Genomic DNA, 18925 nt, shown 5'->3' with positions numbered 1-18925 from the left:
AAAGACCAGAAAAAGACTAGGTTGTTGGTCCCACTCTATTGTTGACACTAAGAGTTTTCTTCGGTGTGTTTTTGTGGCAGTTGATCCTGTTTCAAAAGTGAGGGGTCGCAAAGCCGCAGCGCGCTGAGGCAGTTCAGCGCAACTCTAAATAGAGAGCTTCCTAATGTCCTGCACGCGCGCCTCTCTCGTGCGGTTACCTACTGCAATTATTCGCGCACATCTTTATTTGATTGCTTTGGAACTTGGAGATTTCGACGCACCCTTAGTGCAATAGATATCGCGACGTTTAATTGGTTGCTATTCTGTGTGACGTCACCAATGTTTGGTGAAATTTAATCAAAAAAGCTTATTAAAAATCACACGAATAAAAACTTATCTATAATATTATTGCCAGTCATCATTACATAAATCATGTTCTGTTAATTAGTTATTGAAGTGCGTCAAGCAATAACAAAAATCTATTGCACTTTTCTAGTTATACCTATTATAAGATTATAATAAATATAATTAATAAATTACTGTAAAGTGTCAAACAGAACCCGCCGAAAAACCAAGAACAGCTAAGCGTTGATTATAAATGCCCTCGTAGGCCGCTCTATTATCTATTAGGGTTCAATTATTATGTACTATTAGAGATCACCCCTATCTATACTCGTTGGAGACAATCCCGCCGGACTGATGATCAAAATTAATTTCCGGGAAACAGCTGTAGGAAGAAAAAGCAGCCGTCAAGGGTGTTATAATAATTAATTCATCATAATTAATAACAACACTTTCGGCAGCATCGTAAAATATTGCCAAGAAATTTTCTATCCGGTTCCAAGAGGCCGGTATAATTATGTCGACTGTCGCGGGTAATCATCTCTTGTCAGTCGACATTCTATAGGACCTCACTGATCATCAGGTGTGGTGGAGTCACTTTGCCGAGCTAGTATAAAAAAAATAATCATAAAAAATAAAGGCAACCTAAGAGGTACATGGCAGTATAGTTTATTGGTAGCTCAAATATCTTATAGAAAATATATTTTTCAACATCTATAATAAAGTTCGCCTTTGTTTAAAAATGTGTTTAAAGTAGAACTAGAAGCATTAGCGCACCACATGAACCTTCTTTAATATGAAGGAGATAAATCTTTAATACCACCGTTTCTAGAAACATCTATAACGAGAAAAAATTTTGCTAATTTATAAAAGTACGGTTTGTCGCATGAGCGAATCAAATTCGTCACCCAAACGCAATTAACTAGCAAACGGATATAATTAACAACTTATTTGTAAAGTTTTCCGAGAACCCAGAGTGTGACCAATTTGGGGCTATGCTTGATGGTCGTATACCACGTCGGTTTTGGGTATCTTGTCTTGACGATACGTACCTTAATGCTTAAGACTACAACTAATAACATTTTCAGAAGTTATCTTCTAATGTTAAATTATGTCTAATCTTCTTTGCCTTTCATTTTCAGCAATATTAATATATTTACAAAATATAATTAATTTTAATGTCATGCATTAAGGCGTCCACTCGTTAGGTCATACAGGGGCGAAAATAAAAAAGAAGTTTTATATTTTCAAAATTGTTCCTCCTCCTGTTTTTTTGTTTTTTTCTTTTTTGTATCGGAACTCGCACTCAGCACCGGGGGAACCTGCGAATGGGATACTGAATCTCTCGGCTTATCGGTTGTAGGCACCTGGAGGAGAGCTGAGAGTGGATATCTGGGGAAGAAAATGTAGGAGAAGTAGATGAAACCCTCTTAGGATGGGAGAAGAGGCCTCAATGTGAATTGGCAACCTACACCATGAGGTGTACACACTTATTGTGTGCTAAGATAGCGACAAATGTCCCCCGAGTATGGGCGTTCATTCGGTGTCGAGATCGAATGCACAATTGCCTCAAGGGAGGGAAGAGGGGGGAGGGTCTATCCAATGGTTAAGTCAAGGGTGTGATAGTTTCCAGACACAGATAATAAATATTACACACGCTCAAATCATCATAATTAATGCCTTTACCATTCTAGGTTTGCAGAGACGCTACTTCGTCTACTATGTCATAAGCATAAGATAAGCTTTTTTTATACGTCTTCGCGTTTTAACATGTTTTAATTACTTACTTATATGTATAGTAAACCTTTCAATTATTGCAGTAAATATAAGCAAATGTATGTAAATTATTTTACGATACAAATATTAATTTGAATTTTGATACATGTGAACACAGATGTTTTGACACTAATAACTCAAGAGATTATCAATTTTAAGACTGCAATCCGCTCGCGGCTTCGCCTTATTCGATAATGTTATCTGTCTTGAGCCGTGACGTCGTTTAGTTGAACAATTGGACTTTGGTAGAAATTTTTGGCATAACGTATATAATGTCAACTGGATAAAATGGTTAAATTATAGCCTAGGGCATGGACTACCCGTGTGCCAAACTCCATCCAAATCCACTCAGTTGTTTCTCCGTTTACTCCTAAGAAACATGCAAATATTTTCACGAACTTTTGCATTACAATATTAGTGGGTTAATGTAATATATTTATTACTTCTTTGACGGCCGTCAGTTAAGATATTTTCTTGGTATTTTTTCTCATATTGATCATTTCCTAAATATCGATAAGTCTTCGAGTAATCTTAAAGATTCCTTGAGAAAAAATTGTTTTGATTTTTGTCAACGTCTGCTGACCGGTTGATAAGTGTGACGTCCGGTCGACATGCACAGATGCACTTGTGCCTATAGCTTATAGCTATGAATAAGCACTACTCAATAGACCCTGAAGTTACTTGCGTAATTCGACAAACAAATCGATAAAATAATCTTATGATATGCGAAGAGAAGCAGCGTGCATACAGCTAAAAATAATTAAAATGTATGGCGTTGGATTACATATAGTACAACGTAATTGATGACGTGAAGTAATTTGATTACAGCGCATATTCCATAAACACAAACATGTACGGCATGGTTTGCATAAATAGAGAAAATGTTTATTTTGCCCACAATTAACACTCACAATAACTTAGGATATAAGTAGGCAAAAGACAAGAACGCACACTTCATAAAAATAACGATTAGTTACATTTTATTATCCCTTAAGCAATGATTTTCAAGAACTAACCACATAAATATAATGAGGCACTTAGAGCATGTCAAGGAACATTCAATGATAAAAATATGTAATAGCATTCCGTATACAAAATATGGTCTATTTTGTGTTGGAAATTGGAATCGCCGCAGGTTTTAAAGTTATAGAGTAACAGTCTAGATTTTGTTTACAGCATGAGTGGACTTATTTGACCGAGTTAAGACTACTGTCTCACAGAAAATCAAAATAAAGTAAGTATTTGCTGCTGCGTTTCGTATGACTATGTGTGATTTTCAAAACGTCGACCAGCTTTTAATATTCTTCTGCTATTGTTGGTGTTTATAGGAATGTATACAACATAGCATCGTTTTGAATGTACTACATAATTCATAAGCCAATTAAATAATAAGTCTTAAATATATAACAAGACGTAGGTACCTAACAAGTTTGCATTAACGTGTGGAATACTAGTTAAGTCATATCAGTTAACAAGCATGAAAACCACATTAAGATTTAACTGCATACGTCGGTTAATTGCAATTGTTTTATGTTTTTAGTTGACATCATCTTTACAATAACATGTACCATTTATAAAATAATTTTCTTCAACAATACAAGCTTACTTGTTATAATTATTACCCTTTTGTTTCTTTGAAACGTCCCTTGGATGCCTATTGGCTTCTGTATTGTTTTCTTTAGAATTATTGCTTAGTACATAATAGCCATCTTAAATAGCTTAGACATATCCAGAGATGTCGCACATACTCTATGAACTTGTTGCTGACAAATGTTACGCAACTAGCGATCTGCCCCGGCTTCACTCGAGTATCGCTAGCTGTAATCTATAGACAGATGCCGATAATGACATGAAATTGTTGAAATAAAAAATAGATCGGATTCTTACCAAATTTCACAAGTTCAACGGCTGGGCTAGTCTGATGATTATCTAAAAATGTCATTATATTCGCTGCAGCCGTTTTGGAGTCAATAGGGAACGTACACATTTTTTTATTTACAGGCTATAAAAATTACAGCAGTAGATGCTGAAACAAATTTAATTTAGAATTGTATTTTCCAAAAATCATATAATAATATGAGTAAACAGGTTACATACCTAGTTAACTGTTTGTTATGCATAGCCCGACAACGACCGTGATGTTTCGTGAAAGAAGGAATACTATTTTAGTAGAATGGAAAGTTTCATTACTTATGATGTACTCATGGTTAATGCTCAAAACAAGATATTTTTATTATTGTACAAAAAAAATAGAAAAAGAATTTTTACGCATGAGGAATCGTGAGTAAAAATTACACACAACATCACACATTTTATCCCCGCGGGGATATACAGAGGCGCAACCTAGGGCACCCAATTTTCGCCAAGTGTGTTCCGTCCCATGTTGTAATAGGGGGCGGGCCTATCGCCATATCGGGCACAAATTCCAGACTCCGGGCTGGAACTGAGCAGGAAAACCCAAACATCACTTTACCCGACCCGGGATTCGAATCCAGGACCTCAGAGCGCTGTCGTACCGCGCATGCAGTACAACTACGCCACCAAGACAGTCAATAAAAACTAGTAATACTAATATAATTCCTGCCAAATTAGATTCGGTGTAAACGAACCCAGTTTAGCAATAAACACTGTTTATTGCGACATCTATTCACCAAACCCCAATAAATATAGGTACATGAGTAAGATTAGACCGTTATTTTTTTCAATCTTTGAATTCCAATGACATAAAATGATTGACGTGTAATTTCGACCAATCATGAAATTGGTTACATTAATTACATGCGCCTTTATTGTAAACATGATTACAAGAATATGTGATTGTTTTCAGAGGAAAATGGTGCCTTTGCTTAATATGAAACATGTAAGAAATATTTTGAACTAGGTGTTGCTCACGACTTCGCCCGCGTAAAAAGCCTTTCTCGCTACAAAAGTCCCTAAAACACTAGCATCGTAACGTCAGCGCCATCTATTTAAAAAAATCAAATTGATAAAATCAATTATTTCTCAGTAGAACAAATTACCCAGATAAAGAGTAGTCTATATGTTAACCCAGGATATGGTCTACCTGTGTGCCAAATTTCATCTAAATTCGTTCAGTTGCTTTGTCGTTTACTTCTTTAACAAGTTAACAACACATACAAATATCCAAACAATTAGACAAACTTCCGCATTGTAATATGAAGAAAGATAAAATAAAATTAGGGTCAGCAAACCCAGTACAAAGATCATATAAATAGCTACAAAAACATCATGTTCATAGCAAAAAACGCAAGTTTACAACGATTCTTCCAACTGTTATGAAAATCATTCACAGAGTGTACTTGTTGAATAGATTTTTTGTTGTAATATTATTTAAAAAACATTCTTATGATGTCAAAAATCACATCCGTGATCTATTCTATAATAACCGTGTAAATTTTAAATAAATTTGCAATAAAAAATTAGTTACATCATTTAGTCATTGTAATCAATTGATCATAATCTATTGTTTGAAATACAATTTGTACCTATGTGTTATACATTATCTTTGGTGATTGGAAATTCTAAAATCCTTGAATATTTTCCGGCTCGCGAATCTAAAACAAAATCTTTAGATAAAATTAATAATATAAACTTTTGCTATATGTTATAATAATTGCCACTGAAGGTGAAGAAACAACAATTTATTACTCTCTACTCTCTACATCTCCACGCATTTCTTTTTCCCTTGTAATAAGGGTCATTTAGCCATTAAAGTTTTTAAAATTTAAACAACTGCTTAAGCCTCTCACTCAAAAATTAAACAACATTAAACCACCATTGGGTTTTTATTAACAAATTCTTTGTTTTGCCTTTTCGGGTGACCAACACTTAATTCCCCCCGTGACCATGAAGGCTGCAAAGTCTTCGAAACGTCGCGTCGGAAAAAAAATATAATAAAAAAAACGCAATAAAATCCATAAAATAGTTTTATTACAAATCAGTGTATTCTTTATTTTATTAAACACAGTTTTATATAAAACATTAATAATAAGCGTTGAATACACAATGGCTGCCACAAACGACAGGAACTATGATCTCTCACATTACCTTGGCACAGTGCGAGGCGTATGATTGTAAATACACCTGCTACAGACGGGGTTTAAGGCGCAGTAAATAACAATAATGGGAGAATAAATCTTCAAGCGAGGCAACCAAATTTAATGGATATAGAATAGCAAAGTGAAATTTATTTTTAGAAGACTTGTACGTGGTAGATTCGATTTTGTTCTGGCTATATAGTGCCGTAGGATTTTTTGTGAATTTCTGTGTAGCCAATCTTTATCGAAGAATAATTGGAAAAAAGCTTTATTAAAACAAATTTTCTATAAGACGATGGCACCACTATAGTTTAGCTAGTCAAAGGGTGTAGTAGCCTAATCTGGTTTGTAGTGGTTATTTTTAAAAACCACCTATGTAGCTAATTGATTGGAACTACAATATTCTAATGAATATCTAGAAGTTAATAAATGTAATTATGATATGTAATATTAAATTTTAAAGTAATTTGTAAAATTTATTTATATTACTCACATCCTCTTTGAACATAGAGCCTTAAGAAAACATTGAATCGAAATGCATTTTTATTCTCTTGGCCAAGTTTCAAGGGAAATTGTTGTCTAAGGTAAATTTCATCCTTTTTATTACAACTCTGATATTACGAGGTAAGCAGGATGTATCGCAAGAAATGCATTTTTCCTGCAAAGCGATTCGAATACCGCATAAAGTTCTTGATAAAAAATATTTCCGTAGCAATAACAAACTATAAATTAAAACAGCAGTTAAACGTTTAGCCCTGATCCATATAAGTCTTTATATCAGTAAATATGGAAGCTTACATTAAAAACCAATCTAAAAATAAATCTGATTTAAAAATAAACGAGGCAAATGTTGTCAATTTCAAAAAAAATTTACACATGTACATAGCGATCTTTACTTTAGGCTTACTAATGTAAAATACAATAAAATAATTTTTACTCACAGCTGCATCCGTTTAATAGTCTTTATTTGAGCTTAATAGAAACATACCTCTTTTTCCTACGATCTATATCTCTATATCTATTAAATTAATTGAAACTTATAACAAATTCTCATATTTTTAATAGTATGGATAAAGATGTAAATTCAATGAAAGTTCAATGCGGCGTAATTTTAACCAGGAGAAGATCAGGGTCGCGTATAACAGTAATTGTACGCAATAAGTACGCATCGAAATAAAAAAAGTTGTTTATCAAGCTGGCTGTTTGCTTTCAAACAACTTTTAAAACGATATAAATATCGTGATTTGGATAATGGTTGTGCCTTGAAAACGGATAAAGGACTACACTACCGTCTTGTCTTTTCTTATTTAAGCATTTTAGTGTTACCAGTAGCGTTGATAAGCAACTTGATTTTAGATCTGAAATCAATCACTACAAGTATATTAAATTTGTAATTTTTATAACATTGTGTGATAACAGTGGTGTATCCAATAACCGACAAATTAATGTTAATAAAACAATATACTGCAAACTATTACTACTATCTAATTGAAGTTAAGTTTGGGAGAATATGATAAACGTTCTGTAATTGCAAAAAAATGAATTGGCTTACGAGTGTTTAAGTTTTCGAGCTTAGTCGAATACCAAACGATATGTAATTCAAGATGTTAGATGGTGTTTCTATTGTTTATAAGCGGTCGTATCGCTTACCATCAGGCGAAAGGCAAGTTCGTCACGTCATTCAAAATTAAAAAATCGGGACAAACTATTTCGTCAATACAATGGCCTAATTACATGCAAAGGTACATTTAAAGAATGCTTGTTCGTACAATGTTCCCTTCGCCGTTGAAGAGGGCGATAATTCCCTGATAACACACGTAACTTTGAAATATTATAGACTGGTTAGTGCCGTATCATTGATCCTGAGAATAAGGTCTTGAGCGTCTGCCCGACTCTTTTGAGATAATATGAAAATATCAATCCCCAATACATATATACAACATTCAAACTATTTAAATATGTCATTAACCTTTTGTGATCTTACCATTTTTTTTAAAAGTCCCAAAACGAAATTAGTGTATTAACTTTATTTCACACAAAGATAACAAATTATTAATTCAACTGAACGTGTATGCGGTTTGAAGTTTTGAATTTTTTTAACTACTTTCGTGGCTGACTATACATAATTTTATAAGTTGGCTGCTGTGCTATTTTTTCAGTGAAGTTTGGGGCATTGTAAAAACATTTCTATACTAGCTACCTATTTGTGTTTTGTTCAGATTTATTGTATAGAATATTGATGATGGTACACATGTTTAAATATAGAAGATAATGCATATTATACAAAACTAGCTTTTGCCTAGAGCACTGCCCGCGTCCAAAGATTTTCCAGGTTATGTATTTTCTCGGAGTAAAAAATATTCCTATAGCATTCAGGAGTAATGTAACCTTTGATGAAAAAAAATCCAAATTGATTTTGTAGGTGCTGAGATTAACATGTTCAAACAAACAAACTTTTCAACTTTATATATTAGTAAAATTATTGGCAAATACACTGCCACGTGATCGATAATGAATATGAAAGTGTATCGAACGGATAGATCTACAAAGATAGACGATAAATCGACTATCCCGAACGGTCTTTGCAATAAAAAGTTGAGTAGGGTCAAAATTTATAACCCTTTCAAATAGAGACGACATGTACTTTCAAAGAAATACGGTGTCACAAGTTTATGACTACGATACTACGGTAACCACACATATTAATACCATCATAATATTTCGTAGTAATGAGATAGCATAATTATGCACACTTAGTACATAGATTGAAAATATAGAGTATTTTGGCTCTATATTCTCAATCTATGTATCTATATCTTTATTTTGTTCCTAGTTTCTGTGGAAATTACTATAAAATGTGTATTTAAAGGTAATAATCATTAAATATCACAAGGTAAGTACTGCGATGGTTGTCAGGAAGTTGTCACTCAGCACGCTATAGAGTATTGTTGAAATATCCCCCATACCAGAGCCGGATTTATATTTTTTATGAGTGTAGGTCATTTTATTTCCGCCGCGCCGCCCCATGTAGGTTTCTAAAGTAAATATTTTTCTATTTGCTTGTATTATGGAAGGCATTAAAGTTAAATAAACGAATGATTAATTAAATCGAGGGAGCGTCCTCGAAATCTGCCGCCACTAAGAGGCTTTCGCCCATAAGCCGCGGCCTATACGGCCTGTTTACAAATCCCGGACTGCACCATACCTGTACGGCGCATACGCATTTTGAAAAAATTATCTAATTTAAATAATGATATGCAGTCAGCTGTTGTGCAGTGGGCTTTAACGCATGCGCATAAATAGATCATCGACCGTGAAGTTAATTGGGCTGGCTGCATCGTTGTGCCCATTTAAATTACTATTGTGTCACTCGTTATTGGCGTACCCTTTATGGGAAGAATGCATAATAATAACATAAGCTTGATTTGAGGAATTCAGGATTTTACGCTGGAATTCGTCGCTAGTTATAGATTGTTAAAGCTGGATGTTTTGTACATATTTATTTAGGGAGTAAAGTTTTTGAACATTATTCGTCTTTAGAACATTTTAAACCTTCTTAACCTGTAACACAAAACAATTTTAGTGTCGTTTACAAACACGCTTTGTAAAATGATTGCGATTCTTTGTTAAGGGGAAATCTTTATTATTTCCTGAGGACATCGTCATTTTAAATGATTGTGGCGCATTAGAGTTTACAGTGTCACATTCGAATTTATTTTATTTGACAAGTCAATTAATTGTTGCCCAAAATAAAATTTAAACAGTATTAGCAACCTTCACTCTCATTGTAGTGTTGCTCGGCAACAAGTTGACAGCGTCCGTGCGACGTCTTAGCCTTGTAGTTAGAGTCCTCACACATTAGTACAAACTTGGACAAATAGTCAAATACCACTACTCAAAGACAAATACCAGACAATAGTAGTCATGCAAGTTCCCTCGATAACTCCTTGACAACAGGCACTTAAACGACAGCTCAAGTTTTATTAATTAAATAGTTAAGTACTTAAAATAACTACTCAAAGATGAGATAGGTTAATTAATACCGAGGCTTAAAAGGCAATCATATCTAAGCGACAAATATACCGAAAATGAATTATGTAAATATTTAGAATCGCCAAATTTTTCTACACCATTTGATCTAGGTTTTGTAGGTCTAGGTCCATTTGAATATCATTAAACTATATCTTTAAAAAATAAAAAGTTTAATTAATATGAATTTTCATATTAAAATCAAAATTTTAAAGCAGTCTACTCAAAAATTTACTGATTGTCGCTTAGATACACCGCCTTTCAAGCGATTGCCTTACGGTTCTTGGCTTATAACTAGTATATTTTCATATTTATGTAATTTGGTACTTACAATCGTTATGCGTCAATGAATATGCTCATGATATATTCATATCATCAATCATAATACATAATCAAATAATGATTTCTGATTGAGATATTAGATACCTGCATATTTCATGGTTTTCAGTTAGTTTGTCGTTGTTTTTCGTGATTATGTTTAATTAATTAAGTTTTATTGCAATTATGATTAAGAGATATTAAAATCACAATGTCGATTATGTACATTAATTCATATATAAGTAATCATAATATTCTATATTCTGCTTAGTATTTTTAGGAAACGTACAATAAATGCTGTGGGGATAAAATATAAAGGTGGTCTCTAGCTACATGCGAAATTTCTAGGGATGAAAGATAATTATGGAATTTCTGTCTGAGTTAAATATAACCTTAATAACTTCAGGGAATTAAGTTTAAAACTACGCCGTGTACGAGTGGTTTTCTAATGAGAGTCAGCTTTGAGGTAAAGTTGTTGAACTACATTCCGCGCGCAAAAGGATTTTGAAGAGCCCCACGTGCCTTTACACGATTTTAAATATATTTAAATAAATTATGTACAGTCAGCCATAAAAATAGCTTAACAAATTAAAAACTACAAAATGCATCACCATCTTCTATTGAAATATTATTTTTTCTTTATCTAAAATAAAGTAAAACCCTTTGAAATTTATTTTAGAGAAGAAAAATGAATATTTTTATGGACACAGGTGTTTTACCGGGATTTGAAATTCTAAATTCATTCAGCTTATTTTGTAGCTGACTGTACCTGTACATAGAAGGAAAATTAAACAACTACGTCGAAAAAGGAAAACTTTTAGTTTTAAGGAAAGAATTCAGCACACATAACTCTTTTTGGTAATTTTTATGCAGACCTTCCTAGAGTCTATTAAGTATGTAGGCAAGCAGGGCCACAGGACCGTTTTTTACAGCACAGGGCCCTTATTCTGTATGATAGTGTAAACGCGTAACGCGGCCGTGTCATGTTATCTTCGAGAAATGTGCGTGGAATGGTATTCTGTAAGCCAAATTTCTATAGTCCTGAACATGATGCGTTGTGTTACGTGCTTGTTACATACTGTTTAAATAACGTGCGGGATAGAGAATAAGGCCCCAGGACAAAAACAGACAAATAGATCTACTGATGTTAACACACATATTTCAAAAGAATCATTGATATGTTATAGTTAAAAATGATCATTTGCTTTCCGGGACCAATGTATGTATTAGCATGATTGGGCTGGTATGAAGTTAGTCTCTAGTGGCATCGAAAATTTCGGAGATTAAGCATTTACAGGAGGTCCAAGGCGCGACAAGTGACTCATGCCCGGCAAAATATTGACGATAGCTGTATGTATGACCCGCAAACATTTATTTTGTGTCGCAAGACTGAAATTTTTCGTAGTTTCTGACATTCATAATACATAATTTTCGTTGTGACTGAACACAGATGCCGAAACGTAGATGACATGATTACACCTCTGCCTACCCTTTCGGCGTTAAAGGCGTGATGAGTTTGTTTTTTTTTTATTTTTACTTATTACATCAGGACAGCGTAGATGTTTTATGTCAAGATGTATGTTTTTGTTGAAAAGTAATATATAAAATGTAATGAAAATATTTTTCATAGCGTGCACTCGCAAACGGGCACATGCGTTACCCGATAGATAAGTCAATTGTATTATAAACATTCAGGATACTACAATTACGAATGCGTTCATGGTTTAAAGGACAGTAAAGATTAGAGATTGGGGAAGTAAGCGGTCGTTTTGCCCTCCGTTATTAATTAAATATTTAAGAAGTTCTATCCACCGACTTTCCACGAATTCATAACAGCTTTATACCTACCTACAGATAACGTTTCGAATACATAACATTCTATTTCTTCTTTACTCAGCAGTTGTAAATTTTTGTTGCATTTCAATTTACTTTCGCCCAGCATGAAACACAATACTTGACTAGTGGCGAATAATCAAAAGAAAAAATATTACGCGTGATTCCAGCCTCAAGCAAAAGTTAATATATTTTAACATTTTTTTTTTTTGCCTTTTACCCACTTATATAAGAGTTAGACACGAGTTGAAAGAGATATAATGTTGTATCACACGTCAAACGTGGGTGTAGGTACACGTTTAGTATGCTCCCAACAATCAACCTACAATACTCATGACACGCTACATATCGATGGGTAAAAACCTAATTCACCCAACGATAGATTCAAAAACCATATATAAAAGAGTTTTTTAAATTATATAATATATATTATTATTAATTTTATATTTTAAAACTCAATGTCGCAAAAATTACGCTTACGCTATAATTGGCGGGATTGGCTAATGCCAATCACCCGTTCAAATATCTATTTACTATATAAAACGTATCTTATTATATATGTATATATATATGTATAGGTATAACAAGTAACTTCATACTTAGTTTGGCACTCCGGTAAATAGGTACTAGCCCCCAAAAAAAGGACGAAACACAACGGTCATTGCTACCTGAACAAGATGGGCGTAATTTTTTACCTTCACCCCGTTATATGTAGTTTGAAAAGATGACGTTTTACAAAAACATCTTAGGTTTGAAACTTGGAAATGCTACCTGAGTGAACATTTATTATTATTCCATATTCATAATATTATCATGATTTTATTTTTGTAGTTATTTAAAAACAAAGCGAACATAATCAAGTGATTGACCACACATTTTAAAAATTAAGGAATAAAATTTGGAAATGTACGACGATGCATTGCATGCATATTATATTAAGCAATATTCACATTAGTCATAAATTTGAGTATAATATATATAATTTATCAAATAAAATCTATCTATATGTATAATATTTATATTCTCTATTTCCCTTGGTGACACTATAACTTGAGAAAAACTTAACAGGTTTCATTCATATTTTGTTTAAGTTTTCTATTACCTAAAACGTTTCAACAATATATACGATAACAAGTACAATATGTACCTAAGTACGTAAATGTGCTACAATAAATATTTAATCCACAGTTTTAGCTTACATTAACAATGGTTTTGATACCTTATAATAGCACGTAAACATTAAATTTATAAACTTCTAATCTTCCTGTGCGTTTAAATAAATTGGTTCACCATACTTAAAATTAATATGATGTTCCGCATGAGTCAGCGGGTGGTAACGTATAAAAAACCTCACAGCTATTGTGTGATGGAGAAATAACTCCACGCTTATAACTGCAAAAACGTAACATAACTTGTCTTATTGTTTAAACGTTTGAAAAATAACTAAAATTAGGTATTCCTTCACCTGATAAAGAAAACGATTACACAAAAAATATGTACCTACTGTTTATTGTCAACATAGTAACGGTTTATTCATAATGTCCTTAACTAGGCGATAAGTGATAAATACAATCACTAAATTTGATAATAGCCTTCTACTTCATAATACTTTCTTCGGTGACTCATATTGTACCCGATGTAAGGTAGCGGTATTGTTAGAGCGGGATCTAATTATTTGTCCATTCAATTATAATCTTTTTTTATGTCTACTTAAATCTAGAGATAAGATTTGATGGCGATCAATGTACATATATGTTATAAGCATAACTCCTTATCGACTATGAGGTAGGCAGGGACGAATAACTGTTGATATGCCAAACGTGTTTTGGTCACGCGACATGATAAGGGAAGCACATTGCCCCACGCCGCCGGTTGAAAATTTCAACTTTGAACAACTTACTTGTATTCTTTAGTTTAAATCACACATAAGTATTATTTATAATTACTCGAAAAAACTAAAGAGACCTTATTTAGCCGAAATAAGCTCCTAGTATATAATTAAATCAAATCAGTGATTACTTAGCTTGTTAATTTTTATTTAATTATATTTACTGGTACATTAAAGATTATTTTAGAGCAGAAAAGTCTTTCCAATCTATTATCGACTTCCTTATAAGAAAGGCAAAGGGTGCCACGCCAAAGGGTTTATTTATAACTTCCCAAACCTCGTTTAATAAATCTAAGCATTAATTTTAAATTATACCTGGATGTGTAGGCAACCATAAAAATACCATATAATTGATAATGAAATAAAAATGTAGATAACGTATCGTGCGTCGCGTCACCTTTGTTGATTTACAAGCACTGAAATTGTAGGCCGTAGGGAAACAAAACTGGAACATGTGCCAACTTACCATTTCAAAACAATATGCTGGGTAATTATAGAATTAAACCTCCTTTGAAGTTTCACTATTTCATTCCAATAAAAATCACTAGTAATATTGTTTATTATTACCGTTGGCCACAATAACAAATAAAAAAATAAAAGCAATAAATACGCGTGCGAAGTTTAAAAATACAAAATTGTACGGCGCGACCACTCCATAGTATAACAAGTGTGTACTGGCTGATGTGAGATGGCACAAATACACATGAATGACTGCGGTAGAACTCTAGCTTACTATATTAATTCCTACTTAATTACGAGTGGTATAAAGTTTCAATTCGAATGGACTGTAGAAAGTACGCAGCTTTTTTGGTTTCTAAACTAAAGAAAGTTTGGAAGCAGACGGCGCAGTGCGGCATGAGGATATTGACCAATAGGATAAAGGTTACCAAGTTCATCGACCAATAATCAGTCAGGAACACGTACATATTTTATACTGATTGTAAATAAATATTCAAGACCTCAGGTGCTTCTTACTCTCACAAACCTAGAGATTATTTACATGTTTTTTTTAGTTTCCTTACACTCTATTTCATACATTATAATGTAAGGTCAGGTGGGGCAAGTGCGCCGACGGGGTAAGTGCACCTGCCCTAAAAAAATCGAACACTATTGATGTTATACAATTATCGCAATTTTATATCTATGCTTCTAACTGAAATGCAGCTCCACTAAAAAACACAAATGGCTCTGTTAATTTTAATACGATTTATTCGCCATTTTGTTTTAAGTGTCATTTAGACCTGTAAACAGAGATGACCCCGTGAAAGATAAAATCAAATATTTCAAGATATTTAACATATTTCTGTAAACCAGTAAGGTGAGTCCATAGTTTAAACCTTTTCTTTTAACTTCCTGCCCGAATTTTATCTATATATACTAAAATAAAGGTTTTTTTAGCAATGCGAAAAAATGCACCTCAAAATTGTCGAGTAGGGCAAGTGCGCCACAGTTAATAGTCGTATGGCGCACTTACCCCTAAACCATATATTACCAACCTTTTTTTGAAAATAAGTTTTACTAATATGATTTATTACTTATTATTAAAATGTAACAGCATCATTTTTTGTACTCAAGGTATTTTGTTTTGAACCGACTTAAATAAAAACTGTATTAGTTAATTCGTCGGATATTTGTTTGTTTTAAATGGTTCGTTTTTACAAAAGCAGAAATGAAAAATTTTATAAGGCCAAATTCTAAGTTTTTGAGTTATAACGCATTCAAAAATGTTAATTCCTACATAATTGTATGTTTTTTTTTAGTTTTTAGAAATAAAATGGATTTCGTATTAAAGCTACCATTTCTTTATAACAACATATCCGGACATAAAACTCTAATATTAATACCTAAATATAGCAAAAAAACATGGGTAAAATGTTTTGAAGCCCTGATTTACAAATATATGGCGCACTTGCCCCGAATTTGATTTGACAGCCATAGTTTGTTATAATGTTGAGTTATAAAAAATTATCCAAGAGCAATGCGGGTAAAACTTATTTTTCTATGGACTAAAATGAGTGTTTTCTTTATAATGTTTATTATTGACGTTTTTATTACATAGGCGCACTTACCCCATATCCGGAGGCAAGTGCGCCTACTACCATCTTTTTTTACTTTGAGCAAAATATTATTAAATTATTGTCTGATTTCCTTGAATGGCTATAGGTCGTTATCACAAAATACCAAATATTCTTAAATTAATAAAATTACATTCTTAAGTCAGCACAAAAAGAAATTATTTTGCATTGAATCCAGCTATGATAATTTTATGGCGCACTTACCCCGACTGACCTTAACTGTGTCAAAAATTTTATAAGTAAAAAACTAAATGGACTTTCTCTATCGTAACTCTACAGCCGATACTATAAACAAGTCAAACAAACTTTATTCTGATTAATCCGTTTCATTGATCGGTCCAAGGACAGCGATTGGGATCATTTATTCATATCGACCGTTAGTAAATTAGTTCCGCGAAAATAGAATCTGCATACGCACCCTTCTCAGCAATGAAGTATTTGTGACTTACATGTAAATTCATCGCAAAATTATCAAAGCAAGTTATAAATGTTTAATACTGCGTATTGTTTTATTAAAATCTTGAACTCTATTAACCTCAACGTTCCAAGGTGTAACTGATGCATGACCGGAATATTCCCTCACAATAAAGGCGAAAAAAATTAAGTATGTACCAAATGGATAATATAAATTTACAATTGGTTACGGACTACGGTACAGAGTGGCGTATGGAGTCAATAGCATTCAAATAACTGTGTCAGTTAGGCAGTGAACTTTGAGCTAGTCACATATGCTAGAATTGCTAATGTACTCATGGGAATCAACAAGAAAATGTATCTTGTTTTACTATTCTGAAACCTAAACTTTTTATCTCATTGTCTCACATATTTCTAAAAAGTTCGCTCTGTAGTAGAGTCCCATGACCATTGAAAGTAAAATGTATTTTTATACTTATTATTTTGAATATTAATATATCCTTTCTACACAATCTGCTATATATAGATATGCTGCATCAAAGGTTTCTCAGCTTCATGGCGAGCTAACATCGTTGTTGACATTGTATTGAACGAATTTGCGAACTAACTGCATAAACAATAACTCTACATCAATAAAAAAAAAGGTAATTGTGTCCGATTTCCTTTACTGTTGATTTAATATTTAACTACAAAGTACGTCCTACAATTGGTAATAAACGCCTTCCCATCAATACTATCAACTAAAATTTAATGACAGCATTACATTGCGCTGAAGAACCAAGGCATAAGTTGTAGAGTTATTTAGTACCCGCATTGACTGCTATGTCATGAACATAGGAATGCAAGAGTCCCTCTAGAGTGCTGTTTGCTGGTAGATATAATTCAATGTAAAAAGGTATACGTATATAAATAAAATGGACACTTCATTAAATCCTTGACGGCTGGTATCTACTCAAAGTAGAGTAACGTGCGCGTTACGCTTCCAGATAATCTTGTACAAACAAATTGTGTGTTTTTATTAATAATCAATGATAAAATAGGTATATGAACGAATTGAAGGAGACAAACTTTTAGTAAATAACTGTAGACGCTGACGCAATATAAGGTGGATGATGAAAACACAATTAAATAAAACGCTCGTTTCGTGTTGACCAGTTTCTTTCCAAGTGATAATATATATTTCCAAGTTTTTTTTTAAGTCCTTGATGTTAAATAGGTCATGACCAATCAGACTACCTTTTTAAGTTTACGGTGGATCAAAATACATTTGCCTGGTTATTATCTACATTCGCACGCTTTGACGTAAACCGTACGGCCTTGTCCTGCATGACCTATATAATTCGTTTAACGCTAAATAATTATTATAAATAGAAAATACCACGTGCTACTTCCTGGTCATTTACTCGAATACTGACTTATACGCGCAAAAAGGTCTATAAGCAAATGGTAAAATTATTACGAAATAAGTGTAATGGGTGTAAATTTTAATAAAAATCATCCGCAATAAACACAATTCAGTCGAGAACTGCAACCTTTGTCTGCAATTGCCTTGGCACACTTCATAATAATCAGTACCTATATAATTTATGTTAAGGGTGCGCAGAAGCCGAAGTACGCGCGTATTAAAAACACGCATAAGTCATCTCATTTTGGCCGTGTTTATACCGAGATCTTAAGAATTAAGAAAATAATATAATAGATACCAGGTCACCGTGGCTATTGGTAAATATATTCAGAATGACTACTTAAATCCTAGAGTCTAGATTACGTTGCTAGGCATAGTTCAATAATCCAACTTTTTTGTTGTTACCAATACTTATACAATTATACTCGCCTTGAATTATTGTATCAATTATTGCGACTCAACGATAAGGGAGAGTTTAGAGTATTTTTAATATTTGTATTACCTATTAGCGATAGATCGCGGCTCGCCGCCCATATCGCTTGTAACGTCGCGACATCATGGCCTCGTTCATCACACTTAGAGAAGAACTGTCCTATGTTTAGATTTGTATTAATAGCTTCCTATTTTTACTGAGAGTTTTTATAAGTATTTTAAAAAAAATCCGTCAGTAGTTATAGCAGGTTTTCTATAAATACTTGCTCGGACATGATTCTGAAGACGTAACTAAACGCAAAACACCATCTCAATATAACATTTACCTCCTTTTAATTAATTATTTCAGCTATGTATTTGCTTTTAACTTGTTTTT

General features: G+C 33.1%; 1 protein-coding gene across 1 annotated transcript in view; it reads right to left on the bottom strand.

Moving 5' to 3' along the window:
* Positions 1–14889, bottom strand: part of LOC115447847 (solute carrier family 22 member 3) — a 28082-nt gene extending 13193 nt beyond the window's left edge. The window contains exon 1 of the mRNA XM_030175088.1: positions 14690–14889. Within this exon, the coding sequence (XP_030030948.1) occupies positions 14690–14692 (3 nt within the window). The 5' untranslated portion in view covers positions 14693–14889. The remainder of the gene's footprint in view (positions 1–14689) is intronic.
* Between the last annotated feature and the right edge of the window lie 4036 nt (positions 14890–18925).

Source organism: Manduca sexta, chromosome 28, assembly GCF_014839805.1.
Source record: "Manduca sexta isolate Smith_Timp_Sample1 chromosome 28, JHU_Msex_v1.0, whole genome shotgun sequence".
In the NCBI taxonomy this organism is placed as follows: domain Eukaryota; kingdom Metazoa; phylum Arthropoda; class Insecta; order Lepidoptera; family Sphingidae; genus Manduca; species Manduca sexta.
This window is presented reverse-complemented; position numbering and strand designations above follow the sequence as displayed.